Source organism: Melanerpes formicivorus, unplaced genomic scaffold (assembly GCF_026170545.1).
Source record: "Melanerpes formicivorus ecotype bairdi unplaced genomic scaffold, bMelFor1.0.p_v2 SCAF_5, whole genome shotgun sequence".
NCBI lineage: Eukaryota > Metazoa > Chordata > Aves > Piciformes > Picidae > Melanerpes > Melanerpes formicivorus.
In genome coordinates, this window is record NW_027142357.1 from 888,375 (window position 1) to 912,295 (window position 23,921).

General features: G+C 47.1%; 1 protein-coding gene across 7 annotated transcripts in view; it reads right to left on the bottom strand.

Moving 5' to 3' along the window:
* The window catches only part of KANSL1L (KAT8 regulatory NSL complex subunit 1 like), a 101,825-nt gene extending 77,923 nt beyond the window's left edge, over positions 1-23,902 (bottom strand). For 4 of the 7 annotated variants that reach the window (XM_068137869.1, XM_068137873.1, XM_068137867.1 and 1 more), the window contains exons 1-2: positions 13,900-15,017; positions 10,585-10,704 (exon numbers count right to left, since the gene is read on the bottom strand). In XM_068137869.1, the coding sequence (XP_067993970.1) occupies positions 10,585-10,704; positions 13,900-14,987 (1,208 nt within the window). In that variant the 5' untranslated portion in view covers positions 14,988-15,017. Of the gene's footprint in view, positions 1-10,584; positions 10,705-13,899; positions 15,018-23,817 lie in introns of those variants that run through there. The other 3 variants (XM_068137872.1, XM_068137871.1, XM_068137870.1) reach the window with 2 other exon arrangements.
* Positions 23,903-23,921: the final 19 nt, after the last annotated feature.

A 23,921-nucleotide genomic window follows, 5' to 3' on the forward strand; every position in this document is an offset into this window, starting at 1 on the left:
GGACCAGAGAATCCAGCACAGGTCACACAGGAACACATCCAGATGGGTCTTGAAAGTCTCCAGAGGAAGGAGACAACTCCACCACCTCTCTGGGCAGCCTGTTCCAGTGCTCTGTGACCCTCACAGTGAAGTTGTTCTTCATGTTGAGGTGGGACCTCTTGTGCTGCAGTTTCCATCCATTGCCCCTTATCCTGTCACAGGGCACAAGTGAGCAGAGGCTGTCCCTGTCCCCTCCCTCTCGACACCCTCTCTGGGGAGCCTGAGATAAAAAATGCCCACTCCCAACAGAAACTTCCAGCACTTGTAATGGCTGAACAAACAGGTCCAGCTAGGAAGTGACCCGTAAATGCTTTCTCAAGGACTAATTCTTCCAGCACACCTACTTAATGTTTGCTTTCAGAATGAGCTAAACCCAGTTGCTGTTGAAGTATTAATTCCCCTGGACCAGTTAACTGTTAAACCCATGATAACCAGGCCATTAAAAAAGCAGCCAGTGCCTGTTTGCAAACTCCAATCTCTTGCAGGCACTCTGGAGTGTAAGCTGCACCAAATATTGTCCTCCCCTACGGCACCCAATCAACCATGCACAACACAGCACTGCCTGATCTGACTGCTTGCTGTCAGCCTCTGCTCAGATCACCCAGGAGCACCTGCTGCAGACTGACTGCACAGAGCCATAGGCCACTGTTTTGTGGCAACCAGCACCACAGTATCACAGCGCATTAGAGGCTGGAAGGGACCTCCAGAGACCATCCAGTCTAACCCCCCTGCCACAGCAGCATCACCCAGGGTAGTCTGCACATGAATGCATCCAGCTGGGGTTTGAATGTGTCCAGAGGAGACTTCACAACCCCTCTGGGCTCCAGGGCTCTGTCACCCTCATTGCATAGAAGTTTCTTCTTATGCTGAGGTGAAACCTACTCTCTTCAAGTTTGTATCCATTGGTCCTTGGCTTATTGCTGTGCACCACCCAAAAGAGCTTGGCCCCCTCCACTTGACCCCCAGCCCTCAGCTATTGATAGACATTGATCAGATCCCCTCTCAGCCTTCTCTTCTTCAGACTAAAAAGCCCCAGGGCTCTCAGTCTCTATTCACCAGAGCAAGCTATGTGCCCTGTAAAAAACAATAATCAGTTTGAGGAGAAGTTCTCCAGCATTCAAAATGATACTGCAGGCTCTGTGAAATCTGCAGCCAGCTCCTTCTGGAGCCTCTAGTGGTTGCTGTCCTTTATTTGGTGTTTAACAGCAATTTTTACCTGGCAGAGATTTTCCTCTGCAACACTACACAGTGTCAGAACAGATGGGTTACAGTTCTCCCTATCATCTATAGGCATCAGCAACTGCTTATCACAACAATTTCTGGCAGCCACGTCTGGTCCCACCACCTCTGACGTACTGCTGCCACTTAATACCTTCAGAACTGCAGCCAATGACATATGCTGATACTAACACCTCATACACATCTTACCTTATGTGAGGCTCAACAGGGCTCTGGGCAACCTGATCTAGTTGAGGATGTCCCTGCTGACTGAAAAGGGGGTTAGAGTGGATGACCTTCAGAGGTCCTTTCCAACCCAGACCATTCTGTGATTCTATGATTCCCAAACCAAAAATCTTCATCCAGATGAAGAATTCTGCTAAGCCATCCTGCCTGATGAATGCATGCAGTAACACCTGGAATTACCACTCACAGCCTTGAAGAGAAAATTCATAGCACTGAACTAGAGGGGGGAGAAGTATTACGTAGCAACACTTTAGAAGGGACAGTGGGAAGGGGAAAAAAGGGAAATCAATATTCAGGGAAAATCACAAAAATGTTCAGGTTGGAAAAGACCCTCAGGGTCACTAAGTCCAGCTCAGAACCCTACTCTACAAGGATCACCCCTAAACCACAGCCCCAAGCACCACATCCAAAACACCTTCAAACACATCCAGCCTTGGGGACTCCACCACCTCCCTGGGCAGCACATTCCAAGCCCTGACCACTGTTGATAGGGAAAAATTCTTTCTCCTGTCCAGTCTGAACCTGCCCTGCTGCACCTTCAGGCTCTTCCCTCTTGTTCTATGGCTAATCACCTGTGAGAAGAGACCAGCACCAACCTCTCCACAACCTCCTTTCAGGGAGCTGTAGAGAGCCAGGAGGTCTCCCTTCAATCTCCACTGCTTCAAACTAACCATCCCCAGCTCCTTCAGTTGCTCTTCATCACATTTCTTCTCCAGGCCCTTCCCAGCTTCCTTGCCCTCCTCTGCACTGGCTCCAGCACCTCCACATCTCCCTTGTCTTGAGGTGCCCAAAACTGGACACAACACTCGAAGTGTGGCCTCCCCAGAGCTGAGTGCCAGGGGACAATCCCCTCCCTGCTGCTGCTGGACACAGCATTGCTGATCCCAGCCAGGATGCCTTTGGCTTTCTTGGCCAGCTGGGCACACTGCTGGCTCCTCTTCAGCTGCTTGTCCTTTAGCACCCCCAGGTCCCTTTCTGCCAGCAGCTTTCCAGCTACAGTGCCCCAATCCTGTAGCATTGCTTGGAGTTGTTGTGCCCCAAGTGCAGGCCCTGGCACTTGGCCTTGTTGAAGCTCCTCCTGGTAACGCTGGCCATGAATCTAATCGATCCAAGTGCCTCTATGGAGCCTCCCTGCCCTGGTACAGATCAACTCTGACACCTCACTGTCATCTGTGAACTCACTGCTGACACACTCTATGTCTTCATCAAGGTCATCAATCAAGATGTTGAACAGAAATGGTCCCAACACTGAGCCCTGAGGAACACTGTCGGTGCCTGGCTGCCAGCTGGATTTAACTCTACCGACCACCACTCTTTGGGCTGTAAAGAAAACTGCAAGTATAAAAAGGGAAAGTCTCTGCACTGGATGCCCTAGCAGAGGAGACATCTTGTCAGAATTCCACACTGGAGCTCTGTATGCTCCCTCATCTGAGAACACTGACAAGATGCCACAGCCAGTACTTGCCTACTCCAGGATTCCTGCAGAGAATCATCCTGTTGCTACAGGGGTTGTATTAGAAACTGAACTGGTGTGCTGGCACTCAATTGTTAACTCATTTTATGGCTCAAGAAGACAAATAGAAAACTCAGATCTTTAAAGCAGTGCTGTCTGATACAGTGCTGGACTTTTCCAATGGCTGGCTCTACAGCCTGGTAGATGCCTTTCATCTTGGATTCTGTTTACACAATTCATTAGACCCGTCAATGATAAAAGGCCAAACTGCTTGGTGGAGGTGGGGTCAGTTAGAATATTAACTGCCCAAGAAGTAAAAACCTGTGAAAGGTAAACAACCAGCACCATTTCCTCTTAAAAAAACCCAACAACAAAAAAACCCACCAAAAAAAAAAAACCACAAAACCAAACTGACCAAACAAAAAACCAACCAAAACACACAAACAAAAAATCCCCAAGCAAAACCTAACAAAACTACCAACCCCCCACAAAACACTAAACCCACACTGCAAAATGCATATCTGCTAACACCCAGCATCCAGGACTCTGCACCTATCCTTGTGCAGGTTCCTCTCTGCCCAGCTCTCAGTCTGTCCAAGTCTCTGAATGACCTCACAGCCTTCAGCTGTCTCAGCCAAGCCTCTCAGTTTGATATCATCAGTAAACCTGCTGAGCAGACTCTGTCTGCCTGTCCCCTCATCCATGTCATTGATGATGATGTTGAACAGGACCAGACCCAGCTCTGGAACACTCCACTGGTTACAGCTCTCCAGCTGGACTTGGCACCATTGTCCACCAATGACTTTAGCAACCACTGCTTTCAACAGAGCTTTGATCACTGGAGGTCCTGCTGAAGAGCTAAAGCACGGCACCAGGCTGTAAGAATAGCTCATCCACAGGAACATTCTGCTGATCAAAGAGACCTAAGTAATGCTGAGCCTCAACTTCCCAAACTTCAGGAACATCAGGGCTGCCTGGAAACAAGCTTCTTTTCTTGCCTGTGAAATGGCACAGCATCAATAGAGTAACAAAGAAACACCGGGAACACAGACCTAGAAATTCTCCATAACTATTACACAACTGCCCTTGAACAAGGAAGTAAGTAGTGCTGTGTCTGGATCCTAGCCCCAGCATCAAGTAAGACAGAGCTTACAATGTATTCCTTTAAAGATACGTGCCCATGGAACATGATTGCAGCATGCAGACAGCATCTCAGCGCTGTCCAGCCACTGAAGCTGGTCCCAACAATCTGCGAGAAATGAGGAGCAGTAGCAGCCTTTGCTGCACCACCATATGCTGAAGCCCATCACCAGCTGTGCCTCACCTCACTGAAGGGCAAGTGCTCTGCTCTCAGGAGTTACAAGCAAATGTGCCCATCTATGTTTGGGGTGCTGCAGGGTATGGGCTAACAGGAGAGGTGGAGAGCATCCAGAAGATGGGAGGGCAACTGGGCAGAGCTGAGATGAGTCCCACTTCAAGCCCTGAAGCCTGGATCCCGCCCCCATATGTGGGACCCAAAGGAAACTGCAGAAGGTCCATGCTGAGTATGATCATGCTGGTCAGGGTGAGCACCCAGCAGCGATGCCACAGGATGGCCTAAGAGCACCTGCCCTGGGGACACTGGACACAGCTCACCCTGCTGCATTAGGAGCAGATGTTAGTCAGTTAGAGGGTAGAAAGGCTCTGCAGAGGGACCTCGACCGACTGGACAGATGGGCAGAGTCCAATGGGATGGCATTCAACAAGTCCAAGTGCCAGGGGCTGCACTCTGGCTACGGCAATCCCATGCAGTGCTACAGGCTGGGGTCAGAGTGGCTGGAGAGCAGCCAGGCAGAGAGGGACCTGGGGGTGCTGATTGACAGCCGCCTGAACATGAGCCAGCAGTGTGCCCAGGTGGCCAAGAAGGCCAATGGCATTCTGGCCTGCATTAGGAATAGTGTGGCCAGCAGGAGCAGGGAAGTCATCGTGCCCCTGTACTCTGCATTGGTTAGGCCACATCTTGAGTCCTGTGTCCAGTTCTGGGCCCCTCAGTTTAAGAAGGACATCGAAACACTTGAACATGTCTGGAGAAGGGCAACAAGGCTGGGGAGAGGCCTTGAACACAAGCCCTGTGAGGAGAGGCTGAGGGAGCTGGGGTTGCTTAGCCTGGAGAAGAGGAGGCTCAGAGGTGACCTCATTGACCTCTACAACTACCTGAAGGGTGGTTGTAGCCGCGAAGGGGTTGGTCTCTTCTCCCAGGCAACCAGCACCAGAACAAGAGGACACAGTCTCAAGCTGCGCCAGGGGAGGTTTAGACTCGAGGTGAGGAGAAAGTTCTTCACCGAGCGAGTCGTTCGTCATTGGAATGGGTTGCCCAGGGAGGTGGTTGAGTCACCATCCCTGGAGGTGTTCAAGAGGGGATTGGACGTGGCACTTGGTGCCATGGTCTAGTCATGGGGTCTGTGTTGACAGGTTGGACTCGATGACCCTCGAGGTCTCTTCCAACCTTAGTTATACTGTGATACTGAGAAGCTGAATCCTCTGGGCCACTACTGTGAGCACACTGTGATTAAGTAACAGAGGAGTAACCAAATAGTACACGGCAGTCTGCTTTGCAGGGCAGGGCTGGAGCTTATTACAAGGTTAAAGCAAGGAACACAGGTTGGAAGGGCTGCGACCTTCTTTGTTTGGGGTGGAGCTTCACTGAGTTCTACTGCTGCTCAGTAAACCTGCCCGTGGGCTGGAAGGAAGAGGAGTTTATAAGACACATATATGCAAACATGAAGGTTCAGGTTTCTTTTTTTCTCCATTCCAGAATCAGTAATTAAAAGCTTGCCCATGGAAAAAAACTACACTGACTTAAACTTGCTCTAGGTAAAACGTCTGGCTGAAAATAAAATCATTTACAGCTGTTTCAGAGCACAGGTCGATATATTTAAATCCAGCATCTAAAGTTACATTCCTAAGCCATATTTAGCAGTATGAATGAAACCCTGTTAGAGAGGAGTGTTCCTATTTTGGGAATCTTTAGGCACTTTTTTTTTTGTTTCATGTGAAAGAAAAGCATTTAAATGATTTCCTGTATCAGGGGCCCACGTACGCTGATTTTCAAAGGCACCAGTCGGAGCCCTTTGAAGTAGGCTCTCATGAAATCAGTGTTATCTGTGAGGTGAAATAATGCTGCCCTCACTTCACAAGATGCTATAAAGGCAGCTGGATGCTGTTTGTAAACAAAGCTTTAAATTAAAATGAAAAAAGGGGGGGAAAAAATAATAAATCACAGCTTAGTGACAGGAAAGAGCTAGCCACAAAATGCTGATTAATCAGCAGCTGACACCAAGCACCACACTCATCTACCATGCCATGAGGCATGCCAGGTTATCATGTACACACCTGTGCCTGATTACTAGATCTTTCTATTGCACTGCTGATTATATATTCAACTGTCATTCAGGGCTGGAGCACCTCTCCTATGAGGACACACTGAGGGAAGCAGGGGTATTCAGTCTGGAGAAGAGAAGGCTCTGAGGAGACCTTCTTGTGGCCTTCCAGTATCTGAAGGGGGCTACAAGAAAGCTGGGGAGGGACTTTTTAGGGTGTCAGGGAGAGATAGGACTGGGGGGAATGGAGCAAAACTAGAAATGGGTAGATTGAGATTGGATGTTAGGAAGAAGTTCTTCCCCATGAGGGTGGTGAGACACTGGAAGAGGTTGCCCAGGGAGGTGGTGGAAGCCTCATCCCTGGAGGTTTTTCAGGCCAGGCTGGATGTGGCTGTGAGCAAGCTGCTCTAGTGTGAGGTGTTCCTGCCCATGGCAGGGGGGTTGGAACTGGATGATCCTTGAGGTCCCTTCCAACCCTGTGCTAGATCCATGATTCTATGATTTCATGAATGATCTGCTGAAGCTTGCCTTGATTTTAGTGCAAGGAACAACTTCAGGAGTGTCAGAGAGTGCAGGAAATGGTGCAGAGGCAGTGCTGCTGTTTGCTGTCTTTTCTTCACTCTCACATGGTAACAAATTTAACTCAGCCTAAAATCTAAAGGAAGTGGATGCTGAGCAAGCTGCTGTAGTGTGAGGGGTCCCTGCCCGTGGCAGTGGGCTTGGAACTGGATGATCCTTGAGGTCCCTTCCAATCCTAACGATTCTGTGATTCAGAAGAGCAATGCCAACTTTGTGTTTAACATGCCTTTAACTCCTCCCTAACTCCCAAGCTTTAACATTCCTGGTTCTGAGCTTCCCTCGCAGGTTACAACTTGTCAAACCTTCTGCCTTTCATGAAAACTTTTCAGTCTGCTTTCAGCAGCTGCAAAAATGTTTATGTAATTACAGCTTAGAAATCACGACACTCACTCAGGAAAATGTTACTCTGGCATTGTGAGAAGGAAGTCCTGCTCAAAAGCAAGTTGTTACTGCTGTGTGGGAGATCTCCAAAGAAAAGCAGTTAATGCATGTCAGACCCTAAAGAAGTTGCAAATCCATCTTGGGGAAGTCCAAGCAAGTGATGAAGGACAGACTGAGGGAGTTGAGGCTATTCAGTCTGGAGAAAATGAGATCTAATTGTTGCCTTCCACTATCTGAAGGGGGCTTACATGAAAGCGGGGGAGGGACTTTTTAGGGTGTCAGGGAGTGATAGGACTGGGGGAAAGGGAAATAAACTAGAAATGGGTAGATTCAGATTGGCTGTTAGGAAGAAGTTGTTCCCCATGAGGGTGGTGAGACACTGGCAGAGGTTGCCCAGGGAGGTGGTGGAAGCCTCATTCCTGGAGGTTTTTGCAGCCAGGCTGGATGTGGCTGTCAGCAAGCTGCTCTAGTGTGAGGTGTCCCTGGCCATGGTGGGGGGCTTGGAACTGGATGATCCTTGAGGCCCCTTCCAACCCTAACAATTCTATGACTCTATGAATATATTCTGAAATAATACATGTATCCCTAAAGTGAAAATAGAATAAAAGATATCTTTTCTTTCATGCTCTGGTAACAATTCTCCTCCCACATCTTAGTGACAGGAGCCAAGAATTGAGGGAGAATGGAATGCAAGAAAAAGTAGCATACAAAGCATTTTGAAATTAGCAGGATTATTAGCACCTATGAATTTACACCTATTCAAAAGCCCTCACATTAATCTTCTATGCAAATGAGACATTTCCTGGACTTGCAAATAAAAAAAGGACTTCAAAACTGGAAACAAGTAGGGGTTTGTGCTTAAGAAAAATGGAGAGCAGTACTTAGTCCTGGCAGACTCTCTCCCTCCCCCTTCCCAAAACCAGAATTCAGTTGTCCTATCAGGTAAGAAGCAAAATTACAGCTCCAGGGTGGAAAATTAAGACCTGACCTTGCAAAAACAAACAGCTTCCCCTTATAATGTGGCTGAAAGACATGCAATAAACCCTGGCCCTGAAGCAGTGCCTGCTGCAGTGATGCCTGTAGGATTGCATTGATGTTGCTCAATTAGCCATGAGAAAAAAAGGCCATGAAAAACAGAAAATAATCTAGAACAAACAGATTAGATTTGGAGATACTACTCAGAGTATTTTCTTCCTTCCTGTATTCTCTATGCCTTCCTGTTCCCCTCCCCACCAAGTATTTGTACTGAAAGCAGATTGCCCATCTCCTCTTTTTCCAACTAGCAGTCTAAGGAAAGGGAAAAAAAAAGAAGAAAAAAAGAGAGGAAAAAAATAGGGGGGAGGGGGGAGGAAAGAAAGAGAAAGATTTACTATCTCTGCATATTCATTACAAAAGTTTCCAGGCACAATAAACTCTGTGGGCATGGAAAAATCTAACAGTGCTTCTTCATCTGGCTTGAGGTTGCTGGAGGATAATCAGTAAAACATGTCCTTCAAAAATCAGAGGAAAAGCATGAAAGTGTTTCAGAAAGAAAAAAATACCCCTCAGTGATGGAAAAGGACTGCATTCAGATGGGGGAAGGACTGGGGAAACAGGGCACAGGACTTGTCACCAGCAGACAGAGCTACTTCTTTTGCAGAAAAATCTATTGTAAGCAGCTTTTCTCTCTAATCAATTAGCTACATGTATTACTGCTTGATGGAGTGAGCAGCTGTGCATTCCAAGAACCCCAGTGATGGTATCTTTTGATTCTGGAAGATCATACACATAGCCCATGCAGAGGAAAAACTCTCTAGCCTACAACCTTAAAGGCTTCCCCAATAACCACTTGGTGCACTGTAAACAATGAGAACCTCTAACCACATCAGAAGTACTCACGAAATAGGTGAACAAAGATGTGGAGGTTGCCTGGAAGGATACAGTAAACAGCTCCCAGACCAGAGCTGTGCTGCTGAATACACTTTGAGCTCACTTCCTCCCCCAATTCCCCTCACTTCAAAACTGTGACCATTCCCATGGATAACCTTCCACCTTCATGAAGCCCAAAGAACAGGAAGAAGTTTCAAGCAAACTCAGCTGGTGAAAGGTTGTCTATGCTGCATTTCAAGGGGTTGATGGTAGTTGTGAATTTATAGAATCATGGAATTGTTAGGGTTGGAAGGGATCTCAAGGATCAGCCAGGCCAACCTACCCTGCCATGGGCAGGGACACCTCACACTACAGCAGCTTGCTCACAGTCACATCCAGCCTGGCCTGAAAAACCTCCAGGCATGAGGCTTCCACCACCTCCCTGGGCAACCTCTGCCAGTGTCTCACCACCCTCATGGGGAAGAACTTCTTCCTAATACCCAGTCTGAATCTACCCATTTCTAGTTTTCTTCCATCCCCCCAGTCCTATCCCTCCCTCACACCCTAAAAAGTCCCTCCCCAGCTTTCCTGTAGCCCCCTTCAGATACTAGAAGGCCACAAGAAGGTCTCCTTGGAGCCTTCTCCTCTCCAGACTGAACAACCCCAACTCTCTTAATCTGTCTTCATAGGAGAGGAGCTCCAGCCATCTGCTCATGCTTGTGGCCCTTCTCTGGACACCTTCCAGCACCTCCAAATACTGAAGGAATTGCTTATGGTCAGCTTATGGTCAGGCCTTTCACCCACTTTGGCTGCTAACACCTAACAGGGAACCAGGCAACACCACCTACCATCTGCCTTTGAGAAACCAGAGAGAAGGACTACCACATCCCCTGTGTGCTGCCTTGGGAATTTCCTACACACTTGAGGGCTGGAACAGTACTGAAATACACTCCCAACTACTGATGGGAATTTGGTGCTCTGCCTAAGAAACTTTCCACGAGAACTGACAAGCTGAAGGCATTCCTGAGCTGACGCTAACAGCAAAGTGACAACGTTCCTGACAAAAGCCAACTGTTCTTCCATATTTCTTTTTATCAAGTATTCAAAAGGACCAAATGTGTGGTGATTATGCTCCTGAAATGGGATGAGGCTTTCCAGTTATGCTTGGAACCAGAGAAGCTCAGTAAATACTGTGAATAGTCAACTAGAAGAGCTGCCTTCACCAGCAGACCAAGGATCTCTTTGGTCTTCCGAACAGTACCTATGTAATGCACGAGGGACGAACAACATTTGCAACTTATCAACAAGGCTGCTGAAATAGATGGGTAAAGACAATCTTACTTGAGACACAAAGCATTGAGCAACAGCTCTTATGTCAAGACTTACTGGGGAAAACTCTTTTCAGCATAATGAGAATGAACAGGTTCAAAATGCTAAAAATAGCTCCAGGGTTTTTCCTACCGTGAAGAATTGGAGCCGGAGTCAACTTCTCCCTCCTGATGAGAAACAGACTGTTCCCAGGTAAACACTGCAACTGCAGGTTCCTCCCCACCTTGCACATTGGATTGACATCTCCTCCCCCTCCAAAAAGGACAAAAAGCACTGCAGTCAATGACCTGCCACCAGCGTGATGATACCCCCAAGTTCAATGCAATCAGTAAACTGTGATAGAATAGAATAGAATAGAATAGAATAGAATAGACCAGACCAGACCAGACCAGGTTGGAAGAGACCTTCAAGGATACAAGCAAAACAGAAGACATTTCCCGCCCCCCCCCCCCCATTCATCACTGCATTAACAGAACCTGGTAACATCTACAGTTCAGTGTTAAGAACATCACAGAGGAAGAGTCTTTCCTGCTCAGTAGAAGTCTTCACTACAAAACATGAGTCCCAGGCAAGGAGATGGAGTATTATTTTACCCACATGATGACATTATTTCTGGAAAGCACTAAGAGACAATTCCCTAGGAGAGGAAGGCAGTTCAAAGAATGTAAATGCCCTTAGCAGAAATAAGAATGGATGTTAACTTCCTTTCTTTTGTTCAGGTGAAAGGCAATCTAAAGAGCCTTTCCAGCGGTAAAAGGCAATCGAAAGAAAGAGCCTTTCCAGCGGTAAAGCTCAGGAAGCAGCAAAGCTCAGCAGCTGCACCTTTGTCACCCAGAAGAAAAAGTGCAGCCTTGTAGCCACCGAGACAAATCTTAGGAAAGCTGGAGAAAAGAAACCCATTCCAAGCTGAAGATAATGACACATTCAAGTAAGAGACAGTCTCTGCTCGCTGGAGTGTTAATTCCAGCCCACAGCAAGGGTCTCCTGCTTCCACCAGGTAGTACTTTTAACTGTGCCCTTGCTGGCCCCGCAGAACAGTTCAAAGCCCAGTGATTCCTGCACTGCCAATGCACACTGCTAACCCTGTCACTGCTGCTGCTTGTTCAGTAGTAACAACATAAAAGAGGAGGGGGAAAAAACAGTCCACAAAAAAAGCATTGCAGTGAGTCAGATTATAGATTATCTATCCCATCTCCTGCCCCTTAGTAGTGGCCAAGATACCTTACAAGAGGGAAGGCACGGAGGCAGCTTCCCCAGAACAAGCTGCCAGCAACAGCAGCCTGGGGATTTCCTGAGCCAAAATTGGTGCCTTTGTACTTAATAATCCTCTGTGGATTTTTTTCCTCAATGCAACAAAACAAATTGACTAAGCCTTAAGTGAAAAGTAAGATAACTTCAGGAATTCAAAAGCCCAAAAGAAGAAATAAATGTAAAGGACTGGTAGGCAGAGCTCGAAACTCAACTGTTCCTGGCAAGAAGTACAGAGAAAATCCTCACACAGAACTTTAGTCCAAGTTTTACATCACCTGCCACCCTTTGAGAATCAAGACTTTCTCATCTTCTTCAGTTCATGTAATCACCAGATAAGAATCCTGGAGGCAGAGCTCTTACTCAGAAGTTCAAGCCTATCAGCTAAGAAGAAGAATGTAGATTCTCCCACGCTGGGAAGAGGCAAAAACGTTGGGGTTCTTTCATTAAAGCATTTCAAAATGAGAATGATCTTTTGCAAACTCCAAATATTTGAGATGACCCTAATTTAGTTTGCAAGTCAGTACACTTTAGTTGGACCTTAGCACAGGATTTACCATTCTGATAATATATGAAAGAAAATGAAAACTAGTTTTCCCCTGGCCCTTTTTCTCCTCTCTTTTCCAGTCCTCCAGTTCGCTGAAACACAGCAGGGCTTTGATAAAACCATGCTACACTGCAGCTATGACCATGTAACAAGGCACAGCTCTTTCCCAATTCAAGATGAAGCTTCCTTGACTTGTGAACATGATGCTTTTCAAGAAACAGACCAAACACTCCATAGGCTTTTAAATCATTTACTTTTCCTCAAACACCAGTGTCACTCTTGAAAGCTTTCTAGATGCTCTCCAACAGCAGAGTGTGTAAGAAGAGGGCAGGAAACACAAAACCAGTCCTGATTTCAAAGGCTAGAAACCCAACTGTGTTTGTGTGAAGCTCTCTTGAACGCGTCACTGTCCTGCTACCACATCCTAACAGACCTTAGGACATACTCTGTTCTCTCCAGCTGTAGCAATGGAACAGCAGCAGTCCTTTCAGCACTCTCTAAAATCTCTCAATGTGTAATAGTGTACTAAGGTAGGGAAAAAAAAAAAACACATTAAAAAAAGGAAAAAAACCAAAAAGATGTTGTGCCACCAACAGGAATAATTTCACTATTCAATTCTCTTACCCACCACTGATTTTTCCAAACCTACAGCAATTGGTACTGACAGGACCCCTGTCAATTCAAGCCAGATTTAGTCAATTAGATCATCTTGAAAAAGATACCAGCAATAAAACCACCACTGCATTGCCAGTAGCAGAACATTTTAAACATTACAGAATCACAGAATTGTCAGGGTTGGACAGGACCTCAAGGATCAGCCAGTCCCAACCCCCCTGCCATGGGCAGGGACACCTCACACTACAGCAGCTTGCTCACAGCCACATCCAGCCTGGTCTGAAAAACCTCCAGGGATGGAGCCTCTACCACCTCCCTGGTCTCACCACCCTCATGGGGAAGAACTTCTTCCTAACATCCAATCTCAGTCTACCCATTTCTAGTTTTGTTCCATTCCCCCCAGTTCTATCACTACTTCACACCCTAAAAAGTCCCTCACTAGCTTTCTTGTAGGCCCCTTCAGATACTGGAAGGCTACAAGAAGGTCTTCAATAATTCAATTACTTTTCAAGTAATTCTCAAGTAATTCACAGTAAGGTCTTCAATAATTCAAAAAGCCTAACTTTTTTAACATACAACCCTCCAAACACTAGATGGCTTGACAAGTGCATCAGATGGGCATTTTTACCTAGCATAGTGGACAGTCCTAACACTGGCTGATTCTTAATAGCTCTGTAATCAAATCAAAACCACTTTCCTTTCAGCCAAACATATCATGTACAGCACTGCTACCACTATTTGCTTTCCAGCACGACCCAAGTACTGAGCAACCAGCAGTACTACTGTAATGCAAGCTGCTAACAGTGCAGTACAAAACTTAGCTCTCAGCAGTCTAGTAAAGTAACTGTTCCTTAAATGCTGTCATTAGAACTTCTTCCTTTCTGTCTGGGTCCTGACAAACCTAGCCCCCCACAGGCAGTCCTGCTAGTTTCAGTAGGACAATCCACTCACACAAGAGGTAATCTGTGGGGCTAGACCCTTTCCATCTTGATTTGTAAGCATGAAGGACATGAGGCTAGCAGGAATTTAACACTTACGCTTCCACAGTTGTTCTTACAGTCTGTTCCTCACCATCGTCATCTGAGCTGCTACATGTGGCATCAGAGTCCAGGTCCTGCTCCACACGAGACAGCAGCCCTCCAGCAGAAAGTGCAAAGCCCCGGATTTCACCTGGTGCCAGGCTAACTTCCTTCTGTACATCCGCGCTGCAACTACTCTCCAAAGTAGCTGCGCTGCTCTCTGGCCAACCTTCAGTGCACCTGAGGGAGCTACCGCTCAAAAGCCTGGTTGGCTCGTGGAAAACCTTCATTCTTTGTAGCTGATGTTTCACAAAGCATTTGAGCTGCTGATCACAGTGTTTGATAATGTGTTTTGCCAGGAGCATTTGTAAACGTTTCTGAGTTCTTTTGGCACGGCTGATTTCCATCTGTTGCTTGGTGACACACTGGAGCAAGCGAGCGCACACCTCCTCCTGGGTGCCGCTCGAAAGCCCTTTCGAAGGCCCACGAAGAATTTGGTGTAACAAATCCCCTTTTATTGTTTCGGTGCAGACTTCCAAAGCCCTACCCAAAACCCCATTCTTCTTGTACCATTTCCCATTTAAGAGCTGCATCTCTTCCGCAGGGCCGGATTCAGTTACAGTTGAACCCAACAGTCTCTGCGTTTCCGCCACGCTGGGAGAGGCGCTCGCCGACAACATTCCTCCTTTGCCCTGCTCCTCGGGGTGCGAATGGCTGATCTGCCCAAAAGATGTGTCAGCACCATTCTGCAATGAATTTCTCACCTGGGAGCTGTGGGGCTCTCCCCCTTTCGTTTGCTTGCCGCTTCTGTTGCTAAAGGCAGAATTGGCGCTCATTAGCAAGACAGACTGATAGCGCTTGGAGGATGGCGGAGAGCCGAAACGCTGCACGCCGAAGAGGTCATTCCTGAGGTTGGGCTCAGCAGTGGAGAACCCCAGGACTGAGCAAGTAATCTGTGCGATGGAGTCCTCTTTTATCTTCTCTTCCACTGCTCTGGAATTTCCCATGCACAAAGCTGTATCAGACTCCATAGCTCTAGAGGACAAAGAAGGTGACAAGTGGATACCATGACCTTTGGTTGCTGCCTCTCTGAGGGCTGGTGTCATTATAGCTACGGTAGGTAGTTTACAGCAAACCTGAAAACAACACGGGCCATGTAAATTTTCTCATTTTCATGACATGGTACAAACACAACAACTCTTGTCAGATACTGCATTCTTTTGACATTTCATCATTATTCAAAGATTCCATTAAAAAGGCCATCATCTAAAGGATGTGGGTAGACTGCGCTCCCTCCCAAGTCAAACAACAACACTGTGGTTGTTTCTTTATTTCATTCAGAGGCTGTTCCATGTGCAGTGGAAGTCTTTACCTCTCAGGGGAGTAAGTATTCATACCTCACTGCATTTCTGATCTTATCAGCCTGAGAAATAAGACTCACAAAGTTCAGGACTGTCATCTAGCCTTGCCCAAACATGATCATAAGCCACGTGAATAGAAGGACGCATTCTAAAATATGTGTGCAAGCTTAGGCCTATGCATATGGACACACACAGACAGCCACAGCTACACATCCCCACTCCACAACCCTGGGCTCATTTTGTTTTAATCTGCTCTGGAGATAAGCTACTCTTTGGGTTTTGTTCAAGCATTCATTCTTTTACACTTGAGTCAACATCAACAGTATCTCAGAAATCATAGAATGGTCTGGGCTGGAAGGGACATCCAGAGGTCATCCAGTCTGACCTCCCCACAGTCAGCAGGGCCATCCCCAACTAGATCAGGTTGCCTAGGGCCTTGTTGAGCCTCACCTGGAATATCTCCAGGAATGGGGTCCCAACCACATCCCTGAGCAACCTGTTCCAGTGTTCCACCACCCTCATGGTGCAGAACTTCTTCCTAACATACAATCTAAATCTGTTCTGCTCTAGTTTGAAGCCATTGTGCCTGATCCTCTCCCTGCAGGCCTTTGCAAACAGTCTCTCTGCAGCCTTCTTGCAGGTCCCCCTTCAGGTTCTGGCAGGTTGCTCTTAGGTCTCCCTGGAACCTTCTCTTCTGCAGGCTAAACACCCCCAGCTCCCTCAGCCTGTCCTCATAGCAGAGCTGCTCCAACTCCCTCATCATTCTCATGGCCCTCCTCTGAACCTGCTCCATCAGGTCCATGTCATTCCAGTGTTGAGGGCTCCAAACCTGTACACAGCACTCCAGGTGAGGTCTCACCAGAGCAGAGTAAAGAGGCAGTAGGAGCTATGCAGCTAGCTATTACAAGTTCAGCATAGCAGAACACCTGCCATGAGATAAAACACACTGAAATAACCTCAGAGGCACTACTGTAAATGTATATAAAGCATGTCTTTGATTAACGTATTCTGTGTTCACACAAATACGCTTTAGAAATGAAGCAACAAGGCTAATGCTCTAAGAAAAGAGAACTGAAAGTTCTAAAGGATTCCCAAAACATCTTTCCTGTGCCTTTGCATCCTGTTCTTTATCCATCAGGCACTACCTGCAGAATGCAAAAAGAATATCCTCTGATAACAATTTGAGTAAAGGCAAACAGTTTTCCTTTATAAACCCTGTGGTTTTATAAAGGCTTTCTAAAGCCTGTGGCTTGCTGGGGGTTAGATGTGGGGATCCTTTGTGTCAACCTTTGCCACTTTTTGCTGTGTGTATCTATCACACAGCGTGCAGAGAAGGAAACACTGCCTTGAGCTGTACTTTCAGCTTTGCTTAATAGATGGTTAAATAAACCAAATGAAAGATTTCATTGAACATGGGCTGCAGAAGCCTGAAAGATCTGCTGCTGTCAGTTTGTCATTAAACAGTAAGGGTAGCAACAGAAGTGAGTGTAGCACAGTAATTCCACAGTAAACTCTCTGCTTAATCAGTGTATTAGTTGAGCAGCATTTCCACTGCCCTCCTTTCAATGTCTTCAGTTTCTTTGATCTCCACAGCAACTGCTTAGCTCAGCAATTCTAAATGCACAGATCCCATAAGGGGTCAACAATTCTGGAACTGCCACGTATGGATCTTAAGAAAAGCAGACTGCCTGTCTGAAGCCTTAGCTTGTTTATTAACTACAGGCTTCACACTGAGGGTGCAAACTTTAAAGAGAAATGGGGGAACCTAAGGAGCTGAGAAATACCAGCCTGGATACTTTCTCCTTAACCTTGAAAATGATAAGACAAACATAGAGAACCACATGCTCCAGTTCTGCCTTAACACTCTCTCTATGCTATCTTCACCTTCCATTGCCCCACATATACTTTAGCCATGAAATTTTCATCTCTGTACATCACCTACCCAGAAACAGAAGGGTCAGGTTTGGTGGTCTTAATGCTAATCCTAAATGATCCTATTAAAATCCATAGAATGTTAACCTTTATCAACAAGCCAATAACTTCAGAATATAGAGGACTTCTGCAAAAAGTTTTCCCCCATGGACAGCGGCTCAGTAAGAGCCCCACTACCAGGAGCAGACAGGGAAATGCACTGGTGAAAGCTGAATCTCCTTCGCCTAAAGGCTCTGGTGACTCAGCAATGCTCCCAGCATCTGGCTGACTTGTGGGTTTGTCTCTCCACTCAAAATTTTAAGAGCTTGCAGGCACAGCAATTTCAAATCCAGAGAAGCATGGATTCAGACACCTTTGCCTCCACACCTCTCAGCAGACAGCAAGTAACTATAGTAAGTCAAAGTGACTTAGCATGGCTAAAACACAAAGGGGAGAGAAATGAAGCCCACACTTTCTCGGTAGGGTAACTGCTAGACCTCTCCCTGGAAACTCCCAGCACTCAGAAGAGCACTGTCAGCCTAACATCTGCATACGCTGAGCAATGAGTTTGTAACCGCTCCAACTTCACCATCTACTTTCCCTAGGCCAAGTGTTTAACAGTTGATACTCTGGGAAGCCAGGAAACATCCACACACTGCAGGGCTGCTGCTGACGCAAACAAGAAGCCTGGAGATATGCACCTCAAACTTTTGTAGAGAGAGAGGCTTCTTACATAATCACCAATGTTGGAAGAGACCTCGAAGATCAAGTCCAACCTGTCACCACAGACCTCATGACTAAACCATGGCACCAAGTGCCACGTCCAATCCCCTCTTGAACACCTCCAGGGATCGTGAATCCACCACCTCCCTGGGCAGCACATTCCAATGGCTAATGACTCTCACAGTGAAGAACTTTCTCCTCACCTCCAGCCTAAACTTCCCCTGAGGCAGCTTGAGACTGTGTCCTCTTGTTCTGGTGCTGGTTGCCTGGGAGAAGAGACCAACCCCCTCCTGGCTACAACCTCCCTTCAGGTAGTTGTAGACAGCAATAAGGTCTCCCCTGAGCCTCCTATTCTTCTTAAAAAGCTCTGCAGGTTGCTGTGTTTTCACTTGATCATATTAGCTCAAATACTACCATTTCCTACATGGCAATGAATACCATCAGCATTTTCTTCATTCTTTCATTTTTCTTCTTTTAATCCAGGGGGAACTTTCCTTCCCCAGTTTTAGTGGAAGGAAGGGATGAAATCAAAGTATGCTCAAACTGAACCACATCGGGCACTGACAAACCACTAACCAAGCAGAAGCTCCTGACAGAAGACACTTAAGGCTGCAATATAGCTAAAACAATTAATAAAATGCTTTTGAGGAGAGAAACCACTCAATTAAGCCTTTACACAGCAACTTGCAAACTTCATTTCACATCATGTTCCTGCCCTGAAGACAGTCACGGAATAGAATAGAATAGAATAGAATAGAATAGAATAGAATAGAATAGAATAGAATAGAATAGACCAGACCAGAACAGGTTGGAAGAGACCTTCAAGATCATTGTGTCCAACCTATCATCCAACACCACCCAACCAACTAAACTATGCAACCAAGCACCCTGTCAAGTCTCCTCCTGAACACCTCCAGCGATGGCGACTCCTCCACCTCCCTGGGCAGCTCATTCCAATGGGCAATCACTCTCTGTGTAAAACTTCCTCGTGTGTTCCTGTCCTTTCAGTGACATCAGAAAGACTTTTAAAAAGCTAGTACCGTCCCTGTCTCCATTCCTTGGCATTTCTCCATGAAGCTCACACACACACACACAAATATTGTATATAAGCAAAACAAAATATCAGCTGCAAAGAAATCAAACCCGGACTTTAGCACAAGTTCTTGGCTCAAGGAGAACTTCATTTTGACACATTTTGTTTCATTTTGACAGAAGCCAGAAAAAATAATTTCACTCCACCCTTATTGGAAGTGAGTTTCCAGAGCCAAACCTATTATTTTCCAGGGAGGCGGGGGTAAAGTGCAGAAGGATGGAAAGCCAGTGTTGCAACATGGTGTTCAGGAGAAGTCTGTCTTTTCCTTCTGGGAAAAGCTTTTTTTCTTTGGTCATAGGTAAAGCATTTTGAGGATTTTTTCCATTGTGTACTACTTGAGGTTTCAAAACCATACCAGCTGAAATGCTACTAAGCAGGCGGTTTGTTTTTCCTCTGCTGAATACTCACTCCACTTGGAAGACTATAAAGTCCTGCAAAAAGAAAAGCTGGTGCAAAATAAGTGCTGGGGAAGGGAAGAAAGAGCTACCAGTCATGCACAGTACAGCAACTGATGGTTAAAGTGACTCTCTGCTTATCCTCCCCTAATACCTTAATAACCTAGGAGGATATAAGCAGGAATCACAGTTGACCAAAGCCCCACCACTCCCTGAGCCTGCACCCTGTTGCCTCCTCTCACCCTTCTCCAGGTCCTTAATTCCCCAGTGACCCCTGCTTCTTTCTCACTCCTTACTCATCATTTCCATGTTCTAGCCTTTCCTTTCTATCCAGGCTTACCTCAAGGGGATTTGTCTAACTCCTGTAATTAGTGTCTCCGTGTTGGTAGTGAATATAAACACAAGGCACCCCAACCACAAACATGCCCGCTTAGGGTGGCATTCTCTTCCAAGCTTTTTGTTTATAGTCCTTTCACTCTTTGACTCTTCCCACCCTTGCAAAACACTATCACTTTTGTTACACAACACTGCAGACGATGTTTTGGGGGATTTTTGCCTGAGGAGGTGGGGGGGAAGGATTGCTTTGTCTTTTGGTGGGTTTTTGTTTGTGATCTTGGCATTTTCAATGACAATAAAAGTCCATTTGCATGAGGCTCCTCTGTACCAGCCCTTTCTCTCCTGAAACTTTCTTGTTAATAATAACATTCCTGGAGAAGACTTATAACATTTACTTTACTACATTATTTGTTGTTATAAACATTTCAAATTAATTAGTTTCCAGTTTGTTCACAGATTTAACAGTGTTTTAGATAAAGAAACTGTCCAATGTTTATTCTTTGTCTAGATGACATTTCAGAAGCAAAGTCAAGTCACTTGCAGCAGACAGCATCTTGTGGAACACCCAAACCCAAGCTCAGCTAGAATGTTCAAAAATGCTGTATTTCAACCCAAAAAGAGCTGCTTCAGGGCCTCCTACAAAACACATGCAGAAGACATGGCAGCTGCATGAGCAAGCTTGATCTGCCTACAAGCCAAGTGACTACCCTGCTGTCCTACAGCTTTGTGTTGCCCCGTAATCCCTAGCTCCTCTTGGGCAGCCTTCCCGATAATCGCTGGACAAAAATAAAGCAGCGCAGACAGGCACGACAGCAGCGCCAGGACAGACAGACAGCTCCCAGTCGAGCGTGCAGAGGCTGACTTTGGCCAGCTTCTCCCAGCCTTGCCTGTTGGGAGAGGCATCCATCCCCTTGGGTGTGCTTTACTTCACAAAAGGTACAGGATCACTGTCATTTCTAAGAGCAGGGAGAAGAGCTCAGCAGCAGCATCTGCATGTTCTCACAGAAGAGTTTGCAGCAATGACTGCAAACAAGACATTTGTCCCACTAGTTATATATCCTTGTTAGGGGTATGAAAGAATAAGGAAAGAAGTCCTTACTGAACACACCCAGGACTAGCCTCGAGGAAAAAAAATAATCATCTGGAGTGGAATGGATTGAAGCTTGAGGAGGGCAGATTTAGACTGGAGATTAGGAAGAAATTCCTAATGAAAGAAATTCCACCTGAAAGGTGGTTGTAGCCAGGAAGGGGTTGGTCTCTTCTCCCAGGCAACCAGCACCAGAACAAGAGGACACAGTCTCAAGCTGCGCCAGGGGAGGTTTAGACTCAAGGTGAGGAGAAAGTTCTTCACCGAGCGAGTCGTTCGTCATTGGAATGTGCTGCCCAGGGAGGTGGCGGAGTCACCATCCCTGGAGGTGTTCAAGAGGAGATTGGATGTGGCACTTGGTGCCATGGTTTAGTAGTCATGAGGTCTGTGGTGACAGGTTGGACTTGATGATCCTTGAGGTCTCTTCCAACCTTGGTGATACTGTGATACTGTGATTGAGGAGGGCAGATTTAGACTGGAGATTAGGAAGAACTTCATCCTAGTGAGGGTGGGGAGGCATTGGAACAGGTTGGCTGGGGAGGTTGTGGATACCCTTCCCTGGAGGTGTTCAAGGCCAGGCTGGATGAGGCCTTGAGCAACCTGGGCTAGTGGGAGGTGTTCCTGCCCATGGCAGGGGGGTTGGAACTAGATGATCTTTAAGGTCCCTTCCAACATGAACCACTCTAAGAATCTATGAATCTCAGCAGGCAGCTTTTGAGTTCAAAAGCAGCTCAGCTACTCATGATGAGTATTTAAGCATTTTAGTATTCTGTTCCATTAATAGATTGGAAAAAAAAACCCAAACCACAAAACAACAAACCCAACCCACCCAAACAGGATTATGTGGGGGGAGTCTCAGCTTTCAGCAGCTCTCACTGTGCAGGGCAGTACTAACATCGACAAATCTGCAAGCTCCAGTGTTCTGCACTCCCCACAAGACACAAACACAAATTATTTCTCTTTGTCAAAAACAAAACAAACCCCACCAAACCAACCAAACACAACGAGCACACCTAAACCTCTCTTTGAACAGTAAGAGAACTAAGCTTATGAAAGACCACCCAAACAGTTTTAATCATAAAAAAAACCCCACAACCCAAACATCATAAAAGGGCATATTTTTGAGTGCAACTCACTAGTATTCATGTAGGATAAAATCCACAACTCGTTCAAGATCTCTCAAGAGGGTTTTTTTTCTCCTTGTTCGTAACTGCTTCTGAATAAAGAATTAGGTATTACTTCCAAACCTATTACCACGTCATCAACTCATCCTTCAATCTGTATCCGTGGATTTCTAACATAATGAAGTCGTTTTTAACCCATGCTATAATTAAAGCACTTTTTTTCTGTAGTGTAGAGAGGCAGGTGCCTCTCTAAGTAGGCTCTGCATATGCCTCTGATATAATATTCCTATGTAATGTAGTATTTATACAGTGATGCTTTTAGATGCACTGAAAGGTCCATATGGACATTTCAGTTAGGCTTTCGAATCATGGTATCATAGTATCATAGTATCATTCAGGGTTGGAAGGGACCACAAGGATCATCTAGTTCCAACCCCCCTGCCATGGGCAGGGACACCCCACACTAGAGCAGGCTGGCCACAGCCTCAGCCAGTCTGGTCTTAAACACCTCCAGGGATGGGGCCTCGACCACCTCCCTGGACAACCCATTCCAGGGTTTCACCACTCTCATGGTGAAGAACCTCCTCCTCACCTCCAGCCTGAATCTCCCCACCTCCAGCTTCATTCCATTCCCCCTAGTCCTATCACTACCTGTGTGTAGAAGAGAGTGCCGTAGAGTTTGAAGAGAGTGCTGTAAAACCCTGGTCTTAAACAACACCCATTCAGGCTCTCAGACAATAACTGAGTGGAATTTTCACTCCCCCAAACATTTAGAGGATTTCACAACACGGACCAGTAAGGAGAGTCCTAAGGCACACAGATCTTTCTGAGATCTCCCCAACAGGACCTGGCCTGATTTTTAGTATTTCCCCTTTTACTAAATTAAGCAGGAAAAAAAAAAAAAAAAAATGAAGTATTTACCTCTTGACAAAACCCCAGACTTCAGTGATTTGGATTTTCTCTTATTCTACATTAGTTTACTTTGCTTGCTGTTACCGACAGATACCGAGTACCTCAGCCACTGCTACGTTTCCTTTGGGGAAATGCCTCAGCACTTTTACAAGCAGGCAGCTGATGCACACAAAAGTGGATGAGAAACCCAAGTGCTCAAAACCACACAGGAAACCTCAGCGAAGGCTGAGGGACACACCTGGATGCTAGCTGCTGTCCGGAGCTTTGCTATCTACTTTAGAGTATGCACTTTAGTGGGAAGCCAGCTTGGTCAGAGCCACTTGAAGGCAAAGGAATCTGTGGCAATCTGATCACCCTGATTATCAGAGAGAGCTTTTAACCCAGAAATTAAAGAGATTCACACATGAAGATGCAGGCTAAAGTTTTCCACCCAAACAGTAAAAGTCAAATGAGAAGAGCCAGGCAGGAGGGACCCTGCAGCCACTCCGCTGCGCTGCAAGGAACCGAGCGGCACCACGTACCTCCCGCGCTCGGACCCCCGGGCACGGCGGGGCGCGGCCAGAAGGGCCGGGCCGGCAGCGAGCAGCTCTCACACGGCGCGGGGCGGGAGGGCCGGGACGCTACAGCACCGCTTACGAGAGCTGGATAACCCCCGAGCAAAGCTGCAGCGCTGACGACCCAGCCCTGCCCGGCGGCTCTCGCCGCACCCCGGCCTCACACGCCTGCGTCCCGCCCCTGCCTCAGCCCCGCCCCGCGCCCAGACCGTTAGCCCCCCCCCCCGCCCCGCCCCCACCCCAATCTCCTCCTCACGCATGCGCATCAACTCCCGGCGGCGCCACCGCCGCTCCCGCCGCGGGAACCGCAGTCCGGCTCCGTTTTTTACCACCCCCCTCGATCCCGCGCCTAAGGGCGGCGCTCCCCGCTGCCCAGTGGCGGCGGCCAGCCGGTGGCCTTGCCGCCCTCCCCTGTCTGCCCCACGAAGCCCCGCGCTTGCCTCCGCCCGCCGGCTTCTCCACAGCGGCGCTGCCGCCTCCAGCCCGCGCGGCACAGCCCCCGGCGCGGCTCCCACTGCCGCTGTTGAAGAGTCCGCGCCCAGCT